The sequence below is a fragment of the Cladosporium halotolerans genome (assembly GCF_011745625.1).
Source record: "Cladosporium halotolerans strain TM138-S3 chromosome Unknown Sca38, whole genome shotgun sequence".
In the NCBI taxonomy this organism is placed as follows: Eukaryota; Fungi; Ascomycota; class Dothideomycetes; order Cladosporiales; family Cladosporiaceae; genus Cladosporium; species Cladosporium halotolerans.
The window spans coordinates 127,876-149,620 of NW_027191489.1; the positions used below are offsets into that span (position 1 = coordinate 127,876).

At 53.6% G+C, this 21,745-nt stretch overlaps 8 protein-coding genes across 8 annotated transcripts; 3 read left to right on the forward strand and 5 right to left on the reverse strand.

Annotated features, from left to right (window-relative positions):
- Positions 1-444: 444 nt before the first annotated feature.
- WHR41_07968 (uncharacterized protein) lies at positions 445-2,331 on the reverse strand (the record flags this gene model as incomplete). Its single annotated transcript, XM_069376572.1, has 2 exons — positions 445-1,649; positions 1,704-2,331. 2 exons carry the CDS (start codon positions 2,329-2,331, stop codon positions 445-447), a joined length of 1,833 nt encoding a protein of 610 aa, XP_069226307.1.
- A 506-nt stretch (positions 2,332-2,837) lies between these two features.
- WHR41_07969 (uncharacterized protein) lies at positions 2,838-4,571 on the forward strand. The gene is made up of 3 exons (XM_069376573.1): positions 2,838-3,343; positions 3,398-4,296; positions 4,352-4,571. Exons 1-3 carry the CDS (start codon positions 3,088-3,090, stop codon positions 4,526-4,528), a joined length of 1,332 nt encoding a protein of 443 aa, XP_069226308.1. The 5' UTR covers positions 2,838-3,087; the 3' UTR covers positions 4,529-4,571.
- A 320-nt stretch (positions 4,572-4,891) lies between these two features.
- Positions 4,892-6,427, reverse strand: WHR41_07970 (uncharacterized protein). The gene is made up of 2 exons (XM_069376574.1): positions 5,155-6,427; positions 4,892-5,102 (listed from the first exon to the last, which is right to left on the reverse strand). The coding sequence occupies exons 1-2, from the start codon at positions 6,282-6,284 to the stop codon at positions 4,961-4,963; spliced, it is 1,272 nt and encodes a 423-aa protein (XP_069226278.1). The 5' UTR covers positions 6,285-6,427; the 3' UTR covers positions 4,892-4,960.
- A 656-nt stretch (positions 6,428-7,083) lies between these two features.
- On the reverse strand, positions 7,084-8,559 carry WHR41_07971 (uncharacterized protein). Its single transcript, XM_069376575.1, has 2 exons — positions 7,737-8,559; positions 7,084-7,682 (listed from the first exon to the last, which is right to left on the reverse strand). Exons 1-2 carry the CDS (start codon positions 8,327-8,329, stop codon positions 7,160-7,162), a joined length of 1,116 nt encoding a protein of 371 aa, XP_069226277.1. The 5' UTR covers positions 8,330-8,559; the 3' UTR covers positions 7,084-7,159.
- A 293-nt stretch (positions 8,560-8,852) lies between these two features.
- WHR41_07972 (uncharacterized protein) lies at positions 8,853-10,802 on the reverse strand (the record flags this gene model as incomplete). The annotated part of the gene is made up of 1 exon (XM_069376576.1): positions 8,853-10,802. The coding sequence occupies one exon, from the start codon at positions 10,800-10,802 to the stop codon at positions 8,853-8,855; it is 1,950 nt and encodes a 649-aa protein (XP_069226276.1).
- Positions 10,803-12,684: 1,882 nt separating this feature from the next.
- Positions 12,685-13,665, reverse strand: WHR41_07973 (putative heme-binding peroxidase; the record flags this gene model as incomplete). Its single annotated transcript, XM_069376577.1, has 1 exon — positions 12,685-13,665. The coding sequence occupies one exon, from the start codon at positions 13,663-13,665 to the stop codon at positions 12,685-12,687; it is 981 nt and encodes a 326-aa protein (XP_069226275.1).
- A 1,179-nt stretch (positions 13,666-14,844) lies between these two features.
- On the forward strand, positions 14,845-16,395 carry WHR41_07974 (uncharacterized protein; the record flags this gene model as incomplete). The annotated part of the gene is made up of 2 exons (XM_069376578.1): positions 14,845-15,506; positions 15,567-16,395. 2 exons carry the CDS (start codon positions 14,845-14,847, stop codon positions 16,393-16,395), a joined length of 1,491 nt encoding a protein of 496 aa, XP_069226274.1.
- Positions 16,396-17,883: 1,488 nt separating this feature from the next.
- Positions 17,884-21,264, forward strand: WHR41_07975 (uncharacterized protein; the record flags this gene model as incomplete). The annotated part of the gene is made up of 1 exon (XM_069376579.1): positions 17,884-21,264. One exon carries the CDS (start codon positions 17,884-17,886, stop codon positions 21,262-21,264), a length of 3,381 nt encoding a protein of 1,126 aa, XP_069226273.1.
- Positions 21,265-21,745: the final 481 nt, after the last annotated feature.

A 21,745-nucleotide genomic window follows, 5' to 3' on the forward strand; every position in this document is an offset into this window, starting at 1 on the left:
ATCTTGAACGAGCGAAATGCATCACAGCAATAACGCATAGGCCTGTCTGCGATCATTTCGTTGAGATTCTAGGCTGATGTCGATAAGCAAGTGATGTTGAGATAAGCGGGGTTTTAGTGTGGTACAAGACGCCATTTGATAGGCGGAGAGATACGCATCTCCCACGTGGGATACCAACACACATGACAGTCATCTTCCTTTGTACGGTCGATGAGCATAACGCGGATAGGCGGAAAACATGGAGGGCATGTCAGCCAAGTCTCCACAAGACTGGAGCGTTGAATGGGCATTTCATGGAGAGATGCTGACTACGCCGAGCGTTTGCCATCAATACAGCGTGTTATATACTTTATGATCATGAGATCTGGACTGTGGATGCTCTCAGATATGTTCTGTTTCGAGCCTTGTGTTTTCCCTTCATCATCGGGCGTATAGCACATGTTGCTACACCTTTTCTCTCTCAACATCATGCGATTTCTGGTCTCCGTCAGAACCAGTCTCAATATCCGAATTCACAATGTCAGTACGTCCCTCTTCTTTTCCTTCGGAAGGTTTGGGCGCTTTTAAGCTCGTATTTCCAACCCAGAAGGTCAACACCAGACTCAACCCAGCGCAAACGGTATAGAAGATAAAGATATAGTGCAAGCCCAGCATGTACACATCCAGCACACGGTCCTTCTGAGCCGGCGAGAGATCGAGGGAGTCGAGCGAATAAGTCGAAGATGTCAGCTGGGCGATCAGTTCTCCAGAAGCAAAGCTCTCGCCAGCCAAATCGTTGCTGAGGGTGTTGGAAAGAGTCACGCCAGAAATGACAAGTCCGAAAGCACCGCCAATTGTGCGGATAAAGTTGCGCAATCCTGTCGTGACAGCTCGATCTTCACTGCGGCTGTTTGCATACATTCCCACAAGGGTAGGTTGTAGAGTGAACCCGATACCAGCACCCTCTACGATGAGGATGACGATTAGTGGCCCAAGCCCAGTGTCTCGGCCGAAAAGAAGAGTAAGACCGCTTCCCAGTGTCCACAGCACGAATCCAGCAAGGATACAGTGCATGTAACTGCCGATTCGGGCCATGTACTGGCCACTGACAATCGATCCAAATGAAGTTGTAATGACGACCGGTAAGATGAGAGCACCAGACACCAGCGGAGAGTACTTTAGGATCGACTGAAAGTATATCGGCAGGTAAAAGAAGTTGCCGAAGTACGCCAATCCAGTCAAGAAGGACTGCAGGTACAGAGCCCAGCAATGAGGTGCACGGTAAAGTCGGAGAGGCATGATTGGTAGAGCGACCAGCTTCCATTCGTATAGCACGAATAAGAGTGCTAGCACAACACCCGTGACTGTAGTAGCAATAAAGAAGGCGGAGGACCAAGCGTATGTCACTCCACCTCCAGACAAAGGCACGAGCACGAGAAGAGTCGACGCAATGTTCAGCACGACGCCTCCGTAGTCAATCTTTCTCATCTTTTCCACGTAATCGCCGGACCGATGCTTCAGTGGCAGAAAGAATAGAATGACAGCAGCCGTCGGTAGCGTCATGATGGGTATCATCCAAAACACCCATCTCCAGGTGGCTCCTTCAACAACAGCGCCGCCCAGGAAGGGGCCAACACCATTCGCTAAAGCAATTACGGCACCAAGCCAGCCTGCACGACAGCATCAGTATTGTCTCTCAGGCCCCCAAAGTCACCGAGCCTTACCCTGGTATTTCCCTCTATTTTGAAGCGTAGTGATATCGCTGACTATGATCATCACCAAGCTGTTGATACCGCCTCCACCAATGCCAGCGATCGCACGGAGAGCGAACAATTGCTCAGCTGTCTGCGAGAACCCACAGCCAAGATCTCCAAGAGCCATCAGCGCCAGACATATCAGCAGCAAGTTCTTTCGACCGAATATATCGGATAACCGGCCATTGATGAGCTGGAACGCCGTAGATGCAATAAGGAAGGATGTACCGATCCAGGAAGTCGCAGTGCCAGTATCTAGATCACCAGCGATGGCCGGCGTCGCCGTTGAGACGCTCGTTTGATCTACGAACGAAACAAACAGGCAGACTGATAATGCCGGAATGGCAATCATGAGCCTCCTTGTCGACATAGCATTTCTTTGCCCACCAATAGACTCCGCGTCGCTGTCATCTTGAGGGTTTTCTTCGGGTACTTGGTGTGTTCTCATAGTATCCCGCTCCTGCGCGGATGCGTCGACGTGCTTCTCACCGGAGTTGGATAGCGCTCTGGTGACAGGACCGCCAACAGCTGCGCTTTGTTCTGGAGAGCATCCGTTTGCCACGTCTGGTCGCGAAGGAGACTCTTGGGCGATCATCATCGCGGGGAAATGGCCAGAATGCTAACAGTTCCTGGCAAAGGTGAAATCAACAATGTAGCAGACGCAGAAGGGATCACCCTAGCCACGCGAAAGACATTGAACTATGCAAACTATCAGATGGATGCCGAGCATCCGTGAGAGCCATGTCAGAACATCTTCTGTGCTGTTACATCAAAGAAATGGCAATAGGAAGAGGGGTTCCGGCAAAGGATGATCATTCCGCCCGCCATGCAAGTGCAGGCACGGTGGCCAATATTCGGCTTGTCGGATGCCTGTGACACCGGGACATTTTCGAGCGAGCCTCATGACGAATGACGGCTCACTAAGATAGGCTACATTGCAATGATCGGAAACTGAGAGATCTGTCTCAAAAGAATAGCAATCCGGCTGTTACGTTTGGTGAGAATGTTCATCGGGAACTTTTGAGCCGACGATCCTCTCCGAAATTCGGTCGAGTTGTACGCCAGCGTGCAGCTCACCACTTTGTTCAGGTCCAGGATTATGCCCGATTGCCTATCGCGAAGGTCACTGACGTTATGTAACACGGATTGTGTGTGTACGTGAGATTATACCATGATTACGATGGAACCCCTCGCGCGACCGAGACAGTACGCTGAGCACAGCGTCTCCACGTTAACAACTCAAGGTTTCCACTCCTAAGTATCCTTGCGAGCCTCGAAACCTGTGTTTCCTAAAGTATTGTATCATCATAGGGTGTATCAACTCAGGGATCGCAAAAGCCTCTATGCTAGCATCATGAGTTCCGACCTGCACACACTGACGGCGACCGAGGTGCTGGCCAAAATCAAAGCTGGAGAGGCCACCGTCGAAGACTACGCGCGGTCGCTGTTGAAGCGAATTGACGCGCGAGATGCAAGTGTACAAGCATGGGCTTATCTTGATCCAGACTACGTGATCGAGCAGGCGAAAGTACTTGATGCTATTCCAACATCTGAGCGGGGGCCTCTACACGGCGTCGCTGTTGCTGTGAAGGACGTCATATACACAAAGGGTAAGTAAGATCTTGAATACAGCTTGAGAAAATTGACGCTGACAGCTCCTAAAGGCATGCCAACTCAATTCAACTCTCCGATCTACGCCTCGGACGCCCCTGAAGTCGATGCCGGCTCCATCATCGTCCTTCGTAAAGCAGGTGCACTTATCTTCGGCAAAACCACCACGACCGAGTTCGCTGCCATCACGGATGGGCCGAAAACGAGAAATCCGCATGATCCCAACCGCACCCCTGGCGGCTCTTCTTCAGGCTCTGGTGCCGCCGTAGGAGACTTTCAAGCTCCCATTGGCCTTGGAACTCAGACCGGTGGCAGCACCATCCGCCCTGGCTCATACAATGGCATTTATGCATTCAAGCCCACCTGGAACTCGATTACTCGGGAAGGGCAGAAGATCTACTCCCTTATTCTCGACACCCTTGGCCTCTATGCACGCAGTGTCGCTGATCTGGAGCTCCTTGCTGACACTTTCGCCATTCAAGACGACAGCCCTCCGCCGACCAATTTTGCGGTCCAGGGAGCAAAGTTTGCGGTTATGAAAACCATGGTCTGGCCGAATATTGGCGCAGGAGGCTCTGCCGCCATGGACAAGGCCGTCTCGCTGCTTCGCTCTTATGGCTCAGAAGTAGAAGAGATCGAACTTCCAGACAATCTTAACAATTTGCCCCAATGGCACGCCACAGTCTTGAACTCCGACGGCCGAACTGCATTTCTGCCTGAGTACTCGGTGGCTAAGGAGAAGGTAGCAGAGCAACTTGTTGGCCACGTTGAGAACGTCAGCAAGATCTCGAGGAAGGCACAGCTCGAGGCGTTCGACAACATTTCGGCAGCGAGACCCGTCGTGGATGAGCTACTGGGTAAGTATGCAGCAGTGCTGACACCGAGTGTGCCAGACGAGGCACCGTTGGGTATCGAAAAGACGGGGAGTGCAGCATTCTGCCTGATTTGGACGGTAAGTTGTCTTATGAAAAGCTAGAACCGAGCAGTGTCTGATCATACTCTTCCAGGCATTGCATACACCAGTGGTCAACATCCCTGGCTTCAAAGGAGAGAATGGCCTGCCAATTGGTCTTTCACTAGTAGCCCCACGATATCACGACAGAAAGTTGCTAGCTGTGAGCAAGAAGGTCGGTGAGATTTTCGAAGCTGAAGGAGGCTGGAAACGAGATCTGCCGGACGTATGATAGAAGCATTCAAACCATCGTATTAGCATTTCTGCTCGAAAGATCTCTCTAGTCTGATGACTCAATGCCCAGAGGAGTTGGAAGGGCGGGTGTTTACACTGAGGAACACTTGGTATACTTGAATCTTGCGTAATCACGGACGGTGTTCAAATACAAAATGTCAGCAAGTGCGCCGATCATGCGCAAAAGTCAGACCGTAAGTTCAGCCATAGCAGCATTCCAATCCCAGATCCTTCAACAGTAAATATGTCCTACGAGCAGTCCAGCAACAAGACATAAAACGACAAATGATGAGGAAGACACCGAACTCGTGGAGCAAAAAAAGTTCAAAGCACATCAAACGGTCGTGAACGGGGACGACGATGAAAAGAAATGGCATCTCATTAATTCTGGGAACTCCGTCCATTTGTTTTGTTACAGACTTGCATGAGTCTACTCAGCGACCCACACAGCGGCCATACCCATGCCGCCACCGACGCACATGCTAGTCACACCAACCCGCTTCTGTGTACGCTTGAGTTCGTAGAGCAATGTGGAAACCTGTCTGCTGCCTGTGTTGCCGAGAGGGTGGCCACTGAGAATGGTGTTAGCAGGGTAAAACTAAGTTACACGTTGTAAAGACTTACAATGCAATAGCGCCACCCTTGGGGTTGATTTTCTCATGAGGAATCTTGAGCTCGTTGGCACACCACAAGCACTGGCTGGCGAATGCCTCGTTGATCTCATAGATGTCAATGTCCTCAAGAGAGAGGCCAGCCTTTTCGAGAGCAACGGGGATGGCCTTCCAAGGACCAATGCCCATGAGGAGAGGCGGAACACCAACGACAGAAGCGGTGACATATTTGCCTAGGATCTTCTGGCCGAGCCTTTCAGCGGTCGAGCGCTTCATGAAGAGCACTGCAGAGGCACCATCGGAGATCTGAGAAGCGTTACCGGCGTGGATGGAACCATCCTTCGCGAAAGCAGGCTTGATTTTGCCCAGGCTCTCGACAGTAACCTCCCGCACACCGTCGTCCATCGCGACAGTGATCTCCTTCTCCTCATCGGTCTTGGGGTCTGTCCACTTGACCTTAAGTGGCGCAATCTCTTCGTCGAACCAACCCTTCTTCTGTGCCTCGCCAGCCTTGCGATAGCTGTTGTACGCGAATTCATCCTGGCTCTTGCGGCTGATGTACCTGTCCTTCGCCATCTGCTCAGAAAGTGCGCCCATAGGAACCTTGCACTCCGCAGCTTCCTTGTGGTTGTCGAGCAGCTCGCTGAACTCGGTGACAGCCTGAGGGCCATATTGGGTGGACATGCTCTCGACGCCTGCGCCGATGCCGACCTCGATGGTGCCGCACTTGATAGCGTTGGCAATGTCAACGCACGCCTGCAAACCAGACGAGCACTGCCTGTTGAGGGCCTTGACGGCGGTAGAGCTGGGGAATCCAGCGGCGATGGCAGCAGCACGGAACTCAGTGGCACCACCGCCTGGAGCCAGAACATTGCCGACAGCGATGTCCTCGACAAGCTTGGGATCGATGCCAGAGCGCTCGATCAAGCTCTTGAAAGCGCCAACAAGCAGGTCGGCGGCAGCCGTGTCCTTGAAGCCTCCACGGCCGCCCTTGGTAATGGCTGTGCGGAGGGCGGAGGTTACCACGATGTCGTCCGGATGCTTCTCGATCACGCCTGGCCTGCCAGATGCGTTCATGTGGTGAGCGACCTGCTCAAGGCGGCGCTGCGTGTGCTCATTCTTGCCTGTCGTCTGGGAGGCCATTATGTCTGTATGGAGGGCTTGCTACGTGTGGCAAGTTTTGATATGATACGAATAGTAGTTCAAAAAGAGAAACACAATGTTTAAAGGTCAGAGAGAATCTGAATGTCCTTGTGAGACTCCGGTCACGCGTTCTCGGTGCGCGGCATGATGTTTCGATGTGCCTCGGCTCGGTGCTGACGGACATGTGATGACGATGACGTCGTTTTTGCCGGCGGGACATGTGAATCTCGCTGCGAACATTCAGGCAGAGCTCTGAGCGTACATCTGGTTTTAGAAGGCTCGAGGAACCGATAGTGCGAAACATGCACTGAAATCAGAGACATGCTATGGAATGCGATAAATTCCGTGTGGACATCCGAATTTCAGAGCTGCACCGGACAACAACATGCTGCAAAGCAATGAGACAGAGAGCAAACGCTCGACTTGGAGTACCAAGGGTTAGGGTTGGGGTTTGTCTGTAATTCACGTGTGCACTATACAACCGCATACAACATGTAAGATTGCTTCGAATATACTTAGTCTGAATAAGTAATGAATGTTATCGAAGCTGTTGAGTACGTATTCCCGAAATTGAGTATGCGTTACTTATCTACTGAAGTTTGCACACGACCGGGTGAATGTCATACTCAAGCAATTCTTCCGGTATGGGCTTTACATTCGCAACGCCGGATGATTCATAGAGAAGTTTCGGCGAAATTAGGCAAGTGTAAGGTGTTGGAATACACATATTTGGAGCGACAACTGCGTTTGAGCCTGCGTGTTGGGGGCTGTAGCCTGGTCCAGATGTCCCATTCTACCATGTTGATCTTGGTTCGTGAATCGTAAGTCACATTGCTATATATAGCTACCACTATTTCATCGCAGTACTAACAAATCTACGGAGCCGGGTAAGACAAAGCGAAGAGCTCCTTGATCTCGTCGTAGTCATAGCCCATTGTCAGAGCAAGCTGCAGAAGAATCCTAGCCTTCTGCGGGTTGTAAAATCCGCTGGCAATAGCATAGCTGTCATCGCTGCTCGGAACGAAGCCATCGGCACTGCGGTGGCTTGCAACAATAGGAATGCCGGTCGCGTTGTAGACAGCTTCAGCGGCCATGCTCGCCTTCGATGAGAGACCGCCCGCTCCCATTCCCGCCGTGACGAGACCCTCGGCGCCAGCTTCCACAGATGCGTTGAAAAGTTCCGGAGCCATGTCCTGGTGGGCATACAGAATGTCTACTTGAGCGAGGTCGGTGATGTTCTTGAGGTCGAAGTAAGTGGCTCCAATGGGCTTGGCGGGCTCGAAGTAGAAGTAAGGAACCTGGTTGATGAAAAAGCCAAGCTGTCCTGCTTCGGTCGAGTAAAATGTGTCGAGGCTGTTGGCATTGTTCTTGGTAGTGTAGTAGGCAGATCCGATGCGACTATATGGTGTCAGTCTGACTGGTTACATTTAAGATCCAGAAGAAAAGACTTACTCGTTCAGGGTGATCATAACGCCTCTGTCCTTTGCATTGTCGCTCGATGCCAGTGTAACCGCTTGCAGCAGGTTCAGCGGACCGTCTGCGCTGAGAGCCGTAGCAGGCCTCATAGCTCCTACGACCACCACAGGCTTTGTGGAGTTGATCACGGACTGCAGGAAGAACGCCGTTTCCTCCATGCTGTCTGTGCCGTGGGTGACGACGGCACCCGAGACCTCATCCTTGGCCAGCTCCGAGTTGATGCCACGCGCCAGCTCCAGCAAGATGGTCTCATTGATAGAAGGGCTGCCGACGTTTGAGACCTGATAGCCAACGATGTTGGAGATATTGAGGATCTCAGGAACAGCGTCCACAAGTTGTTGGACTCCAAGGCCTACGGAGTAGCCTACAGTCTGCGTGTTACTCGTTCCTTGAGAAGCGATAGTGCCACCCGTAGAGAAGATTGTGACATTGGGAAGGGTGCCGTTGATGGGAGTCTGGAGGTCCTGGCGCGCGAAGAGGTGACTGGGCGCATGGATGCTAGGAGCTTTAATGGGCGATGCTGACACCAGCGCGGCGAAGGGCAAGAGGTGGGAGAGCTCGAGCTTCATTTTATCTGGAGGAACGAGTTTGTGAGCTCGAGAATCCGGATCTTTGGACCTACCATCCTCATCGAGCAAGACGGTTTATATGCTCCATGCGAGTGACTAGTTGAGATCCGGTAACGGCCCTGCATTCCGCTCCTTCTTATCTGCCAGAAGGCCAACAATCGGAAGATCCCGCGCACTCCAAAGAAGCATGGTGTAAAGATTTATGGGTTGATGTGTCTTCAGATTCTCGAGATCTCGGCGACTGATGTCAGACAAGCGCCCGCTATCGGTATAGTTTGGCAGTTATCAGTGGATATTTGGGCTGCTGGGGAGCGCCAAGGAGCTATTGCAGCAGCCCGGCCTCGCCAAGCGTGGCATTGCCTGGTTCGCGGGTTGACGTGGGAAAGAGTGCAGGTGTAGCAATCTTCAGGTCTGCATCATTTCAGTTACATAAGGTAGCGCTCGGCATTTGATTGCGCCGATCCCGGCCTGTAGGTCTAATCGTGCAACACATCGTACAGCTCAACAACATCCCCAAGCAATATCATACAGCAGCAGCGGCCTCCTTCGATTGCTCCTCAAAAGCCTTTCTATAGGTCTCCGTTGCATGTGCCAAAGCACCCACGGTCGGCCTCACCATGGCTTCCACAACCTTCTTGCCGCCCAGTATTTTGTCGAAGTCATACTTCGCCTTCTTGCCTGTTCGTTTTTCATGCTGCTCCATCTGTCTTTTTACGTTCTCAACTTTCTTGTTCCTCTCGGCGTCCGCAGTTGCGGCTACGGCGTTAATGCGGTCGAGCGAGCGATCGAGAGTCGACACAAGCTGAGCTAGCTCTGTCGACCGGCTACTGTCGCCGGAAAGGAAGAGAGTCCAGAAGTAGTGCAGAAATTCAGTCGTGGTGGCATGTGTATTTGCCAGGGTATTAAAAGTGTCTTGAGAAAGGCCTCGCAGGTCTTCCGGATCGGAAGCGGCAAGCTCGCGCTGCTGGAGGAAAGAAGAGATGATGTCTGTTGTTGCAGATCCAAGAGCGGACTTGGCCCCGAAGTGAGCCGGCCGCTTGTTATTTGTCTGGTGGGTTGGAGCATCTTCGCCTTCTGAATCCGAATCAGGGTCAAACCCGATCGCTTGATCGAGGCTGTATGAATCTGGACCGCCAAGGTTGAATGGCTGAATGTCATCACGCAGGCCGAAGAGAACTTGTTGCGGGTCGTGCTGAGCATACAAGGCAGCTTCTGCTGAGACGTTGTCCTGCTGTTCACCAGCTAGTAGCCGTTGCTGCTCACGAATGTTCAATGTGACGCGATTGTCGACCTCTTCATTTGCCAGATCTCGTAAACGTAATTGTTCATAGGTCTCCTCGTCCATCCCTACAGGCCGGTGCGCTTCTCCATCTTCTGGTGCGACATGCGACAGCATCTTCTCCGACAGATTGTTCAACACCCGAAGGATGGGAACTTTGTCATATGTCGAAGGCCGCATGGTCTCATCTGGTCTGTTTCCTTTTCGCTGACTGTGGTTTTGCTCGTTACCCTCAAGGTCCATCCAATTGGGCACATGCCCGATGGATGCTGGCCCGACCTCATTCCTCTCCAGATACCGATCGAGCACTGCATCTGGGGGATCATTTTGTGTGATTTTCTCGCCTTTCAGCTTCTTGAGAAGTCTGCTGCTAAAGAATCGCGTCCAGAAAAGACTTGGATCCATAGGCGGGGAATTGTCATTGTAGGCTTCTCGCACTATAGGATATTGTTTGAAGATGAGCTTGATCTGCTCCTTGGTGATGTGAAGTTGTTTAATGTCCGGATCGCCTTCCTTCTCACCAGGCTTTCTTGTGAACCTGATCTCTGGCAGCACGTTGTATTCTCCTTGCTTCTGTGCTTTCTCGATGGCATGGGCTCGTAGCATGTGCAGCCGCGCTGACCAGAATTGTGTTGTGAATTGTGCAGCAGAGACTGACTCTGGCTTATCTGACAGGGCCTGGTTGAAACGGTCCTTCAAAGTCCGATTCGAATCGAGTAATGACTTTTGCAGCTGGAAGTCCGATTTCAATTTGCTATCATCGTACCACGCCTCGTCCGCAGCTTTCGAGCTGAGTGCTTTCGCGATCGCCATCGCGGCCGGTTGCGCATTTTCGCTTCCTTGCGCAGGCACAGGCGTACCTGGACCTGGTGTTTCCTGCGGCGTTGGCGCCGCCTTACTCGCTGAGATCACATTGCGCAGCGTATCCGTAACCACCTCCTGTTCCTTGCGGGCGCTCTGCTTGTCCGTGAAACTGAAAACATAGCTCTCCTCCTTTACAAAGACCTTCAGGGCGACTTTGGGGCTAGATTCGGGCGTTTGTTGTAGGTTCGTGATGTCCGCTACCAGGATTGTCACGGTGGGCGAGGATCCTGGAGGAGCCGAGGGCGTCCAGAAGAGGTATTTTGAGTCATCGCTGACTGCGAGCACGCCGTCCTTCTTCTTGTAGCTGACACTCGCTTTTGGCGATGTCATGGTTGAGGTCGTGGTTAGTAGAGCTGTCGCGACGCTGGGCGGCTGCTGTTAGAGAAGCGCGCTGTGATTGGGTGATGACATGCCTCCGCTTCCGCCTGCTTGAAGGTGGATCTCACTTCACATTGCGTGCGTGCTCGGCGACTCATAATTCTTCTGTCATTTACCAGAGCAAAGGCGACCAAATTGATTTTGCTGTATTGAACATGTTCATTGGGCCAATTGCAGGGATTTCGTCGCATTCCGATGAATCCTCCGACCACAGACCAGTTTCTCGATCAAGTGAGTGAAGGAAAGGCTATAAGTTTTCAAGGATTGCCGACCATGAGGTGCAGCTCCTTGCAAGCATCCAGTATAGACATTGTGCTAAATCACATCTGATGAAGAGTTTTATCCTTTGTAGCGCGCCACGGACAGTAATCAGCTGTCTGAATCGCAACCGCATCTGCCTCTTGGTAGATGAAGTCTCGCAACCTGACAAGGCACTGGTCTACGAAAACAATGGGAAATTATTACGATTTTTTCCGGTGAGCCTGATAAGGTATTCTTGAGCATAGTATCACCACAGCGATTTGGTGTTTCTGTGATGGGTACGTACGAGACCGACAAGACGGACCGCTTTGTCCGGCCTTCATAGTGGTAACAAAGAACATGACGCATCGAACTCAATGCAAACTTCACAGACTATTGCGCCTACTTGCGCATCTTTGTGCCACCCTTGCGGCTACACAATGGCATTCATCGATTGCGATCTTTAGATATAGATGCGGAGCACAAAGCTACTGTTGCGCTGCAGCAAGACCTTCTCAGGCTAGGTCATCTCTCCTTTACGACCTTTGCGTACACGAGGGAAAGAAAAGCTCGAGGCAGGACCCGGAGCAACCCTTGAACCAGCAACCCGACAGTCTTTTCCAACAGTCCCATTCTGAACACGCATCGACATGCGAATCTTCAACTTTGGTACACCTACCACGTCTCCTTTCGCCGGCAAGCCAAGCTTCTTCTCTTTCGAAGATCTCGCGACTCTCACAGGCCGTTCGGCCAGGAAATATCTGCAAGCGATGAATGCACCTTTAGACTTTGTAGACGAGGGCGTCAAATGCAGCGTCTGCCGGAAATGCAGCGCAATAAAAGTTTTGAACCAGGACGTAGCTACCAACACACAGAGCGCGGCTCACGAGACTTCCTGGTTGATCATCTCGTCTCGTAGGTCTTCCCTGCAATTTCTAGATTGCCGCGAGCAGACCGTCGCCAATCAGTCATCCGCGCTGCAGAGCTCGATTTCCCTGGCTTCCTCGACTAACTCATTGGCAGTTGATGGTGGATCGGAGGCTGAGCCTCAGCTTCATTCCGAGACCACGTCATTTTCCGAGCGGTCGTATGTGAGGCCGCAAGGATGTGAGACTTCTCTCCACGCTTTCTGCAACGGACTTTGCTGTCTTCCAGAGACTCACGAGACTTTTCCTTTGTCCCCACCGTTGACCTCCCATGATCGCAGGGGTCTCAAGGTGCAGGTTCTCATGGACTCTATTCAGGGATTTCCCTTCGACCTTCGACAGAGCCCTGTTGAAGTTGGTCCACCGAACACAATGTTTGGCGGCTGCGACGCTGAAGAGACTAAGCAGAGGCGCTGGAACTTCGGCCGGAAGATGCTTTCGCTGATCAGGTCAAGCGTAGACCGCCTCAAGGTTAAAGTGGAAAGGAAGAGATGATGCTATCGATGTCATCAATCATTTACTAGCATTTTTATTGTGAGGACCGCTGGTATCAGCACGCGACTGTCTTTATCTAAAATACATCTGTTCTATGGCATGTTCTATCTCTTAAGCAGAATCCCAAATCTATCTTATACGTGCAATGTATCGTGGTATCAAATGGACGAGTTTCACAACCTGGCCCTGGGAGCCTTCTCATTCTTAGCCTTCTTGTTCTCTTCCCGCAGAGGCTCTGCCTCTCCGTAGCGATCGACCTCCTCCGCTTTACCAGGCTCGCTGCTCTTCTTCGGCGCGCTGTGGTAGCCACCCTTCTCATTGTCCGTGTTCGTGATCTGTCCTTTCTCGTCTCTGGTGATGCCCAATTCAATCAACTTCGTAAAGACCTTTGCAAAGTCCTCGAAGAACTTGTCCTTGTCCTTAGCATACACCTGCACCCAGTGCTTGAACGATGGGTCCGCCATCAACGCCAGATCCGTTGGTAGCATCATCAACTCCTCTTCAGCATCCTCATCGTAATGCACGAACTGCCGCACGCCATTGTCCAGAGTCTTTTCCTTCCAACTTCGACTGATCATCAGGCGGAAGTATGTGTTCGAGAATCTTGTCGGCGCATTCACCCACGCTCCGTCAAATCCAGACCGGTCTGCGTGACACCTTCCGAGGTTATGCGCTCCGCTCAAAGCCACGATCTCCTGATCGCTGAAACCCATGCGGTAGAAGATCCAACGCAAATGGTCCGCGCCCTGTGCGCCGTCAGGTAGCCTGCCGCGCGGCGGCAGCTTCGAGTCGTCAACGTAGTCGGTCCGACCAGGCAACCAGGAAATCTCCGGGCCGCCCATCTCCTTGATCGCCACGGCGCCGGCGAGCGTCCAGAGGTCGGCGTAGGTGATCCAGTTGTGCTTCTCCTTTAGAGGCTCGAGGAAGACGCGGGCGTGCTGCAAGCCGGCGTTGGCTGGATCGCCACCTTCGGCCTCGTAGCGCATTCCGGCGCCATTGCTGCCGCCAGTGTCTGTTTCGGCGTCGTAAGTGCCTGCCGAGTGCCAGGCCAGGCGGACTAGCACGGGGCCAGCTGAGCCATCGTCGTATTCGGGCTGATGGAGAAGGGCAGCAATGTCCTTGCGCACCGCGTCGTAATCGCCCGGACTACTCATTGTGAGGCGATTTGTGGTGATATGGGTCTCTGAACTGGGGAAGAGAGGGATAGTGCTAGTGCCCACGGGGAAAGAGAGAAGGGACACGGTACTTAGACCTGTGGCGAACGGATATCTGACCGTTGACGTCCATGCTCAATATTTTGCTATTGCCGAGCCGAGGCAGGGTGGTAAGATGGCAAATTCACAAGATAGCGCTTTGGGAGTTCCACATAAATCTTTCGTCAGATCCGGCCGAGGAAGCTTTCGGCGGCGATATGCGGCTTTGGGAACGCCGAGATCTCCGACGTGACAGGAACAGGTTAGCGCGGTATCGCCGCAACACCTCAGCCCAGATGTCGGGGACTGCTCTTTCACATGTCTCGCCTTGGTATGAGTCTGCCGAAGCCCGAAGTAGATGCAAGCATCGCCAGATGCGCTGAACATCTTGGACTTACTAGAGTCAGAGGTCGACATCGTCACTCGGGAGGCTTGCATCAGCTTCTGACAGACTTGCAGCCCTTAAAAGGGATGAGTACATTTTTTGCGATGTAAGGCTCAGACAGCATGGCATGGACGGCATATACATCACAGGCTTGGTCCAAAAGCTTCTAAGCTAGTCACTATATTTCTTACAAAGTAGGCTTTATCCTGATTTGAGTGGAGTTAACAAATTTCAGACCCTTTGCGTTTCGAGGCAATGACAGCAAGAAAGCGTGCTACCATCTCCTTCGAACTATCCAAAACCGAGTCTCCCCTAGGACAGCATACAAATGTATCCTTTGGTCGACTTCTGACTGACGATTGTCGTGAAGTATTTGAGACAATGTTTTCCAGCAAGCTCATAGGGCCATGCCTTCACTTCGACTAGAGCCCCATCGCTGAACGTGCAGTCACCCGGGGGGCGAAGTGAAGTCACCAGTGAGGAGCAGAAGCGGGTTTGAAGGGGGAATTTTGGTGCAACATCACTTCACTTTGCGCGCGCGAAAGCTTCATCGAGTGATGCGATCACGTGCTGCCTACGTGCATATGCAGTCACATGCGAGGCAAGAGTGCCAGACTCGCACCTGCCGTTTTAGATGCTTTTGGCTTTCGGTCGTGTTCTAATCCGCTGGCCGCTTCAGGTTGCAACCGCCTTTCCACCTTCGACATCGACGACAACTTCCAACCCGCAACCCTCAAATACGCCTCATCCGCAAGATGCCTACCTTTTGGGACCTACCCAAGCCCGTTCGCAATAAGGTTTATCGCTTGCACCTTGTTTACAAAGGCCCTTTGGATCTCGACGCCTTCAAGTCGCTATGCAATACCCCTGAAAAGGGCGTCCAGCGCCGCATGCCGGTGGTCTTCGCGGTGTGTGGAAAGATCGACCCTGAAGCATCCCACATATTCTTCGGCGAAAACACCTTCACGGTCTCAGATGTATCTCGCATCACCGAGTGGAGATCTCATTTTTGGACTCGTCACGCTAACCAAATCCGAGTGCTCATTATCAAGAACTGGGATCTTCGACGTGCTCATCAACCCGACTTTGACCGCGCCTACAGACAGATCGCGGCACTGAAGAATCTTGAGTCCCTGACTGTGCACATCGATGAAGAGGCGGTACTTGAAAAGGTCCTGGATTATCGCTCAGCGATCACCTGGCTTCGAGGCGTCGGCTCTGGCCCGCAGGTCTATCTCCATCTCCAGGGTCTTCCTGGCATGAAGGGTTTCAGGACTATAAGGGGTCTCCAACGTGTTCAGTTTTTGCCTCCGAGCATCCCGGGTGCTAGACTGTTGACAAGCTCAGGTTCTATTCCCGGAGGTTTTCTGGAGACTATAGTCAAGCACGAGATCATGCAATCGCGCCACCCGGACAAGTGAGTTGTGCACTGTAGGTTCAGGAATAGGTCAATAATGCTGACATGCAAACACAATAGGTTCAAGCCAGAAGGCAGCTTTCGCCTTCTTGATCTGCCCGCAGAGATCCGCAATGTCATCTACTCGATTCTGTTGACCTTCCCTGGTGTCACGTACCCGACGCCGGGAACCCCAACCTCTTGGGTGAATCAAGTCAGAGGCTTACACAAGGGCAGCAAAGCCTTGCAGAAGGGCCGCGATGACGCACAGATCCCACGATCGAGCCTCGAGATCCTACGCGTCAACCGCCAAATCCACTCTGAAGCCGTCAAGGTCTTCTACCACAGCAACAATTTCGTTTTCTCGAATGCTTTACGCCTGCATCAGTTCGTCGTCAGCCTCAGCGACACCAGGCTCGACTGCATCACGAGCATCAGTATGTTCTACACCGGCACTACTAACGATGGAGATCTGATTACCACGCTGACCCTCGTCCGCCGTCTTCCAAGCCTCCGCAAATTCCACTTCCTGCAGGCATCCTCCTTTCACGATGCCACAGGGTCGATGCGTGTGAACTGGCCGTGTCCGCGAGCCACGAAGATGCTGTTCTCCTTCCGCAATCTCGAGGATATCAAAATCCGTGATTTGGCCCTTGAGAACGCGGGTGGCTCGGGCAACAGCCTCGTATGGAGGCACGTGGATTGGCAGAGGGCTGCCTTCAAGCATCTCAATTACGCGTTGAGACTTGCCCAGAGCGGCAAGATTTTCGGGTGGCACTTATTCCACTTCGGTTGGCCGAAGGAGGATACGTGGCCGGCTGCTGGGGACACTGATTGCGGGAAGACCAAAGGTTGCTCCTGCGGAGATAATGATCATGTGGATGCAAGCAATGGAGACGTTGGATCCTAAGCTTTCACAGCAGTGTTGGTCAATGAGGTATGCACAGAGACGGCTGCACATAACCATGCAAGCAAGGATGGTATCACCGGGCTTAGGCGTATCATTGCTCTGAACTGTGTTGGGATAGTTTTGCGAGGGTACCGGGCATTGCGCTTTTGAAGGTGGCCCGGCGGCGGCCTGAAGTAGCAAATAGCCATGAAATGGAAACACTCACTCTTGAATAATACTTCATCAATGGGCAACGACAGGTTGTCGGGTATCCTCTGTCTTTGCAGCGATGCCTCTGATAATTCCTCAGTTTGATATGCCTGATATGCACTGCAATCTATCGTAAGCAATAGTTGCATCACCTAAGACGTTGATGATAACGCAGATGTGCTTGTCTGCCAGATAATGCACGACAGTCCAGAAGTACCTATTGCATGTTGATATGCGCAACCAGGATCACATAGGGATCAATGCGCTGACGTACGTGATAATGCAACGCACTGTTGTAGCACTGCTGGGTTTAGCGCGGGCTGAAGAAGCAGGAGTGGGTGCGTGAGACGTGACAGTGTGAAGGAAGTCTCACTGCGTGGACACCCATTCCTCTGTCCATCCCTTATCGCGTCATACAATGTGTCGGGAAGATGTTCGGAGCGGAGCGGGGGCGGTGAAAGATGGACATGACGAGGATATTTGGACGATGTGCTGTTTGTTGGTGGCCGGCTTTGTTGAGCTGGGCTGCAGCCGGCGAAACTGTGGATGGTGGTCTGTTTCGGCAGATGCAGCTGCGTCCGTGTCCATGTACCATCTCCTGTCTGATGAACTGCATTGACACGCTGAGTTCGTTGCTCAAGTACTCGAGCTTGTGAATAACATGCAACAAGAGACGTAGATAAAGACAAAATACCACCGTTTTAAGTTTCGGACACGATAAGCCGATTCATCCCGGGAGGGCCCAATAAATGGTATGCTTGAGGAGATTCCAGACGTGCAGTGGTGAAAGCACCAGCGGTGTGGTATTATGTCGCTCGTGGCAAGGTAGAGGACGATGATCACGGATAGAGCACAGTGTCACTGTTGTGAAGAATCCAAGCACACGGTCGTGTAATCGCGTGTGCGCTCTGACGGCCGTTGCTTGTCAGTTGGCCAAATTTAGAACGCGGCGATCTAGCCCGCCACGCCCGCCACTAGCTTGAAGGCGATAGCGGTAGGCAAGTAATCAAGTGCTCGCGCGTGCTTCTTGCCAAACAGTGCTCGTCGAGGTCGCGTGCCTGAGCCCTTCGGCGTCTTTCCGCATGCCGCCGGCCCTCACCCTCTCGACCCTCTCGACCCTCGCGACCCTGTAGCCAGGCGTGCCATATCTCCACGCGCGCCCGCCCTCCCTTTCTCCATCGCACTCCGCACTCCTCGCCGACATGTCTCGCGGCTGACCTCCCCTGCTCCCCTGCCCGCAGCCCTGCACCCCTGAGCCGTCTCAACTGCTGCCGGCCTATCGTCAGGCCGCCCGAAAGCATGGCAGACCAAGACACGCCGCCAACCCAACCAATCGCTTCGCGCGACCAGCACGCCCACAGTTCTCATGTCAGCACGCCCACGCCGACCCGCGAGCCCTCGTTTCGCAAGGGCGCCTACACCAGCAACATCCTGCGTCTCGAGCAGAGTGCCGAAAAGATGAGCGAGGGCGGCAGCGACATTGGCGAGGAGATCCGCAAGCTGAACGAGTTGGAGCGCGAGCGCAGCCGCCAGAACAGCATTCAGAGCTCGCACCAGGGCGACTTCATCCCGGGAAGGACTGCACCGCTGGAGACGACCAAGAGCAGGGCGAGCAGTCAGAACCAGAGCGCCGCCGAGGGCAGCAGCGGTGCCAGATATGGAGGCTTCTCTCCGAGCAGCTTTGTCACAAGTCCGGTCGGCTCGGTGAGATCCCATGGTTCGTGGGGCATGAATAGGAAGCCTTCCGTCAGCTCCAAGCTCTCTCACATGGTGGAGCCGATCCAGGAAGGCAGGCCTCTGGACTCGCCGCTCGCGCCCAGTCTGAAGTCGCCTTTGTCTATGTCTAGCATGTCGAGGCAGGCAAGCCATGCTTCGGTGAGCAGTTTTGGAGCGAAGTACGACATGATGTCCGCACAGATTCAGGAACAGCTCGACGACGTGCCACCGACACCATCCAAGTACAGCGAGATCCCGCCCATGCAATTGGATGAAGCAGCGGGAGGAGCTACTGAACCCGAGGCTGAAGGCAAGGAGCAAAGAGATGGCGCAGCTACAACACCAACGCGGCGGCGGTCCGTCGATACATTCCAAGAGGCGGAGCTTGCCTTCAAGGACTTCGATGGCGTCCATTTCGAGCCCGAAACGGAGGAGATTGTGGAAGTGGACGACGATGGGAACGAGGTCCGAAGGGTCTCTGCGCGTACATCCTCCGGCTCTTTATCTATGGAAGCGGCATCTTTACTTCGGACACCAAGAAACCGACCGACATCCTTTGCGATGCCACCGCCCGGCGAGAACACCACGTACTATCCTGCGCCAGTGCCACGCTTGCTGAACCTGCCTAAGCGGCTCTCACAAATGCCATCGGCTACAGTGCACTCCAGGGGCAGGGACCAGGTCATGAGCCAACTGCCACCGGGAACAAGGCAGTCAGCAGCATGGCTACCACCGCTCGATGCTAGCGGCTACGGCGAGAGCCAACGATCAGGCTCAGGCTCTCAGCCAGGCGATCACCCTCGAGGCGCTCTGAACGAGCGCATGAGCATGGCCAATCTGCAGAGCCTTCCTCCCCAGCTCCGCGCAAGCATATTTTTCGAGCAGCAAGGCATTCCCCAAGACGTCCAAATCCAGAACCATTCAGCCGTCGCCACGCTCGAGAGTATCCTCAATGCCTCCGCCACTGCGCCCGCTACCGCTTTCACAGACCATCCTTTCGCCGGCGATGTAAGAAAGACACACTTCGCGCCTGAGCGCCCAACAACACGACACAGTACCTCTACACTCATCGCCCAACCGCAGGGCTCAGAGGCCGACGCTAAAACGCTCAAACGACGAACCACTAGCCTTGGAGGGTTGCTTAAGAGAGCTAGTTCCTCTGACGAGCTGACCAGCGTTCTCAGACGGCCGGGCAGTCGGAGTAGCATGTCGATGCTTGATTTCAATGGAGGTGGCAAGAAGCTGCAGAAGAGGAAGAGCCGAGCCAGTCTGATGGATCTGCAGCAAGAGCAGGAAGAATCGGGTTCTCATCCAAGGACACCAGGTCACGAGGTCGATCTTTCGAACGGCCTTATCGCACAAGCCGAGAATGGAAGCCCATTGGACGAGCGACGACCGATGGATCAGTCGAGGCCTGCAACCGCTATGAGCGGGAGCAAGATGCTCACTGAGAACGAACAGATCGAGCAGGACTTCCATGAGCATGAGGCAGACGAAGGCGCGTCGGACGTGGAAGAGGGCGAGGCATCATTTGTGCAGCCCTCCACTTTGCTCGCGGAGCTGCAAGTTAGAAAGGCGCAGCTCAGGTCGAGAAACCGAACGGCCGCGACGGCGTATCCCCAAGGTATGCATAGTACGCTACTGCAGATGGACGCGGTGTTAGAGATCGACAAGCGTAAGCGACAAAAGCAGCGTATCGCTTTGGCTTGGGAGGATCCTGCTCTACGACAAAACGAAGAGGAACGAGGGGACCCGGATGATGATGTTCCGCTTGGTGTGCTGTATCCCAGCAAGAACGGACTTATCAACCAAACTCTTGGTGACGAGCGGGATTGGGATAGACCACTGGGCTTGATGGAGAAGCGCGAGCTGGAGAACAACGAGCCTCTGAGCTCGAGACGCAACCGGTTGCGTGGTGGGTCTGCTCTTCCTCGCAGTCAAGGGCCTAGTGCTGGCAAGCAACCGGTGCCTTTGACTAGCACTAGCCAGGTGAACCTCTCAACCCCGCAAGGCGGTGAATGTGAGAAGGAAGAAGAGGACGAGGGTGAAACGCTCGCGCAGAGATTGAAGAGGCTTCGAACTAAGGAGGCTCTTGATGCTGCAGTCGGCGATCTGGCTCCGCCCAAGGATGGCGAGCGCCCTCAGAGCACATGGTCAAACGAGCTCCTCAGTCAATTCGGCGGCCTTGATCCTAATGAAGGTGAAGCAAAGAAGGGTTCTTCGAACCGCAAGTCTGTCGGCCCAGAGGAACTGGAAAACGAGACGCTTGGCCAACGTAGAGCGCGTCTTCAGCGTGAACGCGAAGCTGCTGGTAGCTCTGAGGCCAAACGCCCAGCTGCAGTCCGCTCTTCAAGCTCTATGGCCAACCTGCTGGCAACCAACCCTACCGGGTCCAACAGACGAGTCACACACGATCACAGACCCGCCGAAGGAACCCTCCTCCATGCCTCTGCTCAAGAAAAGGAGAAGTCCCGTCGCCAGCTCCTGAATTCGAACATGCGCAGCTCAAGCTACGCTTTCGATCGTCAAGCGGCACCAGAACAGCGCCGCCAAATGCCCGCCCGCGCAGTATCCGGCTTTCCTATGCAGCAACCTTCTGCGATGACACCCGGCTTCGGCGGCTACAACGGCCTCCCAACCGCCAACAGCACGCCCATGTTCGGCGCAAACAACTACTTCGCCTCCCCCACCGCCGCCATGCAACAGCAAGCTGGCATGGGCATGGGCATGCCCTACGCTCCTCAGCCCATGCAAGTCAACAACCTGGCTTACCAGGCGCTCACCGGCGCCCCCACAAATTACGGAATGCCCTACCCCCAGCCCATGGGCTACGGCATGTCGATGGCCATTAACATGCCCGCCATGCAGATGGGGATGCCGATGGCGGCCGGCGGCTACGAGCAGGGCATCAGCCCGCAGCAGAGGGATAACATCGATCGCTGGAGGATGAGCGTTGCGCCCTAGCAAGCGCGCGACGCCAGGGATCGGCAGCGTAATAACATTTTTCTCTCGAGGGTGCGCGCTGCCTATGAGCAGGAGCGCGACAACCAGGTTCGTCGTCAGCAGCGGCGGAGCAGGCGTAATTGAATGTCGCAGGGTGGTCTTGGGCGGGAACTTATCAGCATATTAATCTTACGACCTACATTTGGGCATTCGTTTGGCTTGGCGTTAGCGGATGGGGCTGCATTCTTTCTGTTGAAGCATCTGTATGAGGACGGAAGCGTCTCGGGGTTTGCAAAGGTCCGAGCTCTCGGTACGACTAATAAAAGTTACGCTCACTGCTGAAACCGCAGGAGAGATCTTGAAATCACGATTGAACAGAATCCTGCCCATTTCTTTGAGCAGATCTCTTTCGATTGCTTTATCTATCATCTATGATCGTGATTCATGTAGTGCCCAAAGACGCCATGCCACGCCCAACAACTCGCCAGGCTTCCCATCACTC

Excerpts from the sequence above, each read along its gene's own strand:
- WHR41_07969 (XM_069376573.1), top strand. The coding sequence starts at position 3,088 with ATGAGTTCCGACCTGCACACACTGACGGCGACCGAGGTGCTGGCCAAA. Across the intron at positions 3,344-3,397 it reads GGACGTCATATACACAAAGG|GCATGCCAACTCAATTCAAC; the intron begins GTAAGTAAGATC and ends CAGCTCCTAAAG. Across the intron at positions 4,297-4,351 it reads CATTCTGCCTGATTTGGACG|GCATTGCATACACCAGTGGT; the intron begins GTAAGTTGTCTT and ends ATACTCTTCCAG.
- WHR41_07970 (XM_069376574.1), bottom strand. The coding sequence starts at position 6,284 with ATGGCCTCCCAGACGACAGGCAAGAATGAGCACACGCAGCGCCGCCTT. Across the intron at positions 5,103-5,154 it reads AAGGGTGGCGCTATTGCATT|TGGCCACCCTCTCGGCAACA; the intron begins GTAAGTCTTTAC and ends CACCATTCTCAG.
- WHR41_07971 (XM_069376575.1), bottom strand. The coding sequence starts at position 8,329 with ATGAAGCTCGAGCTCTCCCACCTCTTGCCCTTCGCCGCGCTGGTGTCA. Across the intron at positions 7,683-7,736 it reads GTTATGATCACCCTGAACGA|TCGCATCGGATCTGCCTACT; the intron begins GTAAGTCTTTTC and ends GACACCATATAG.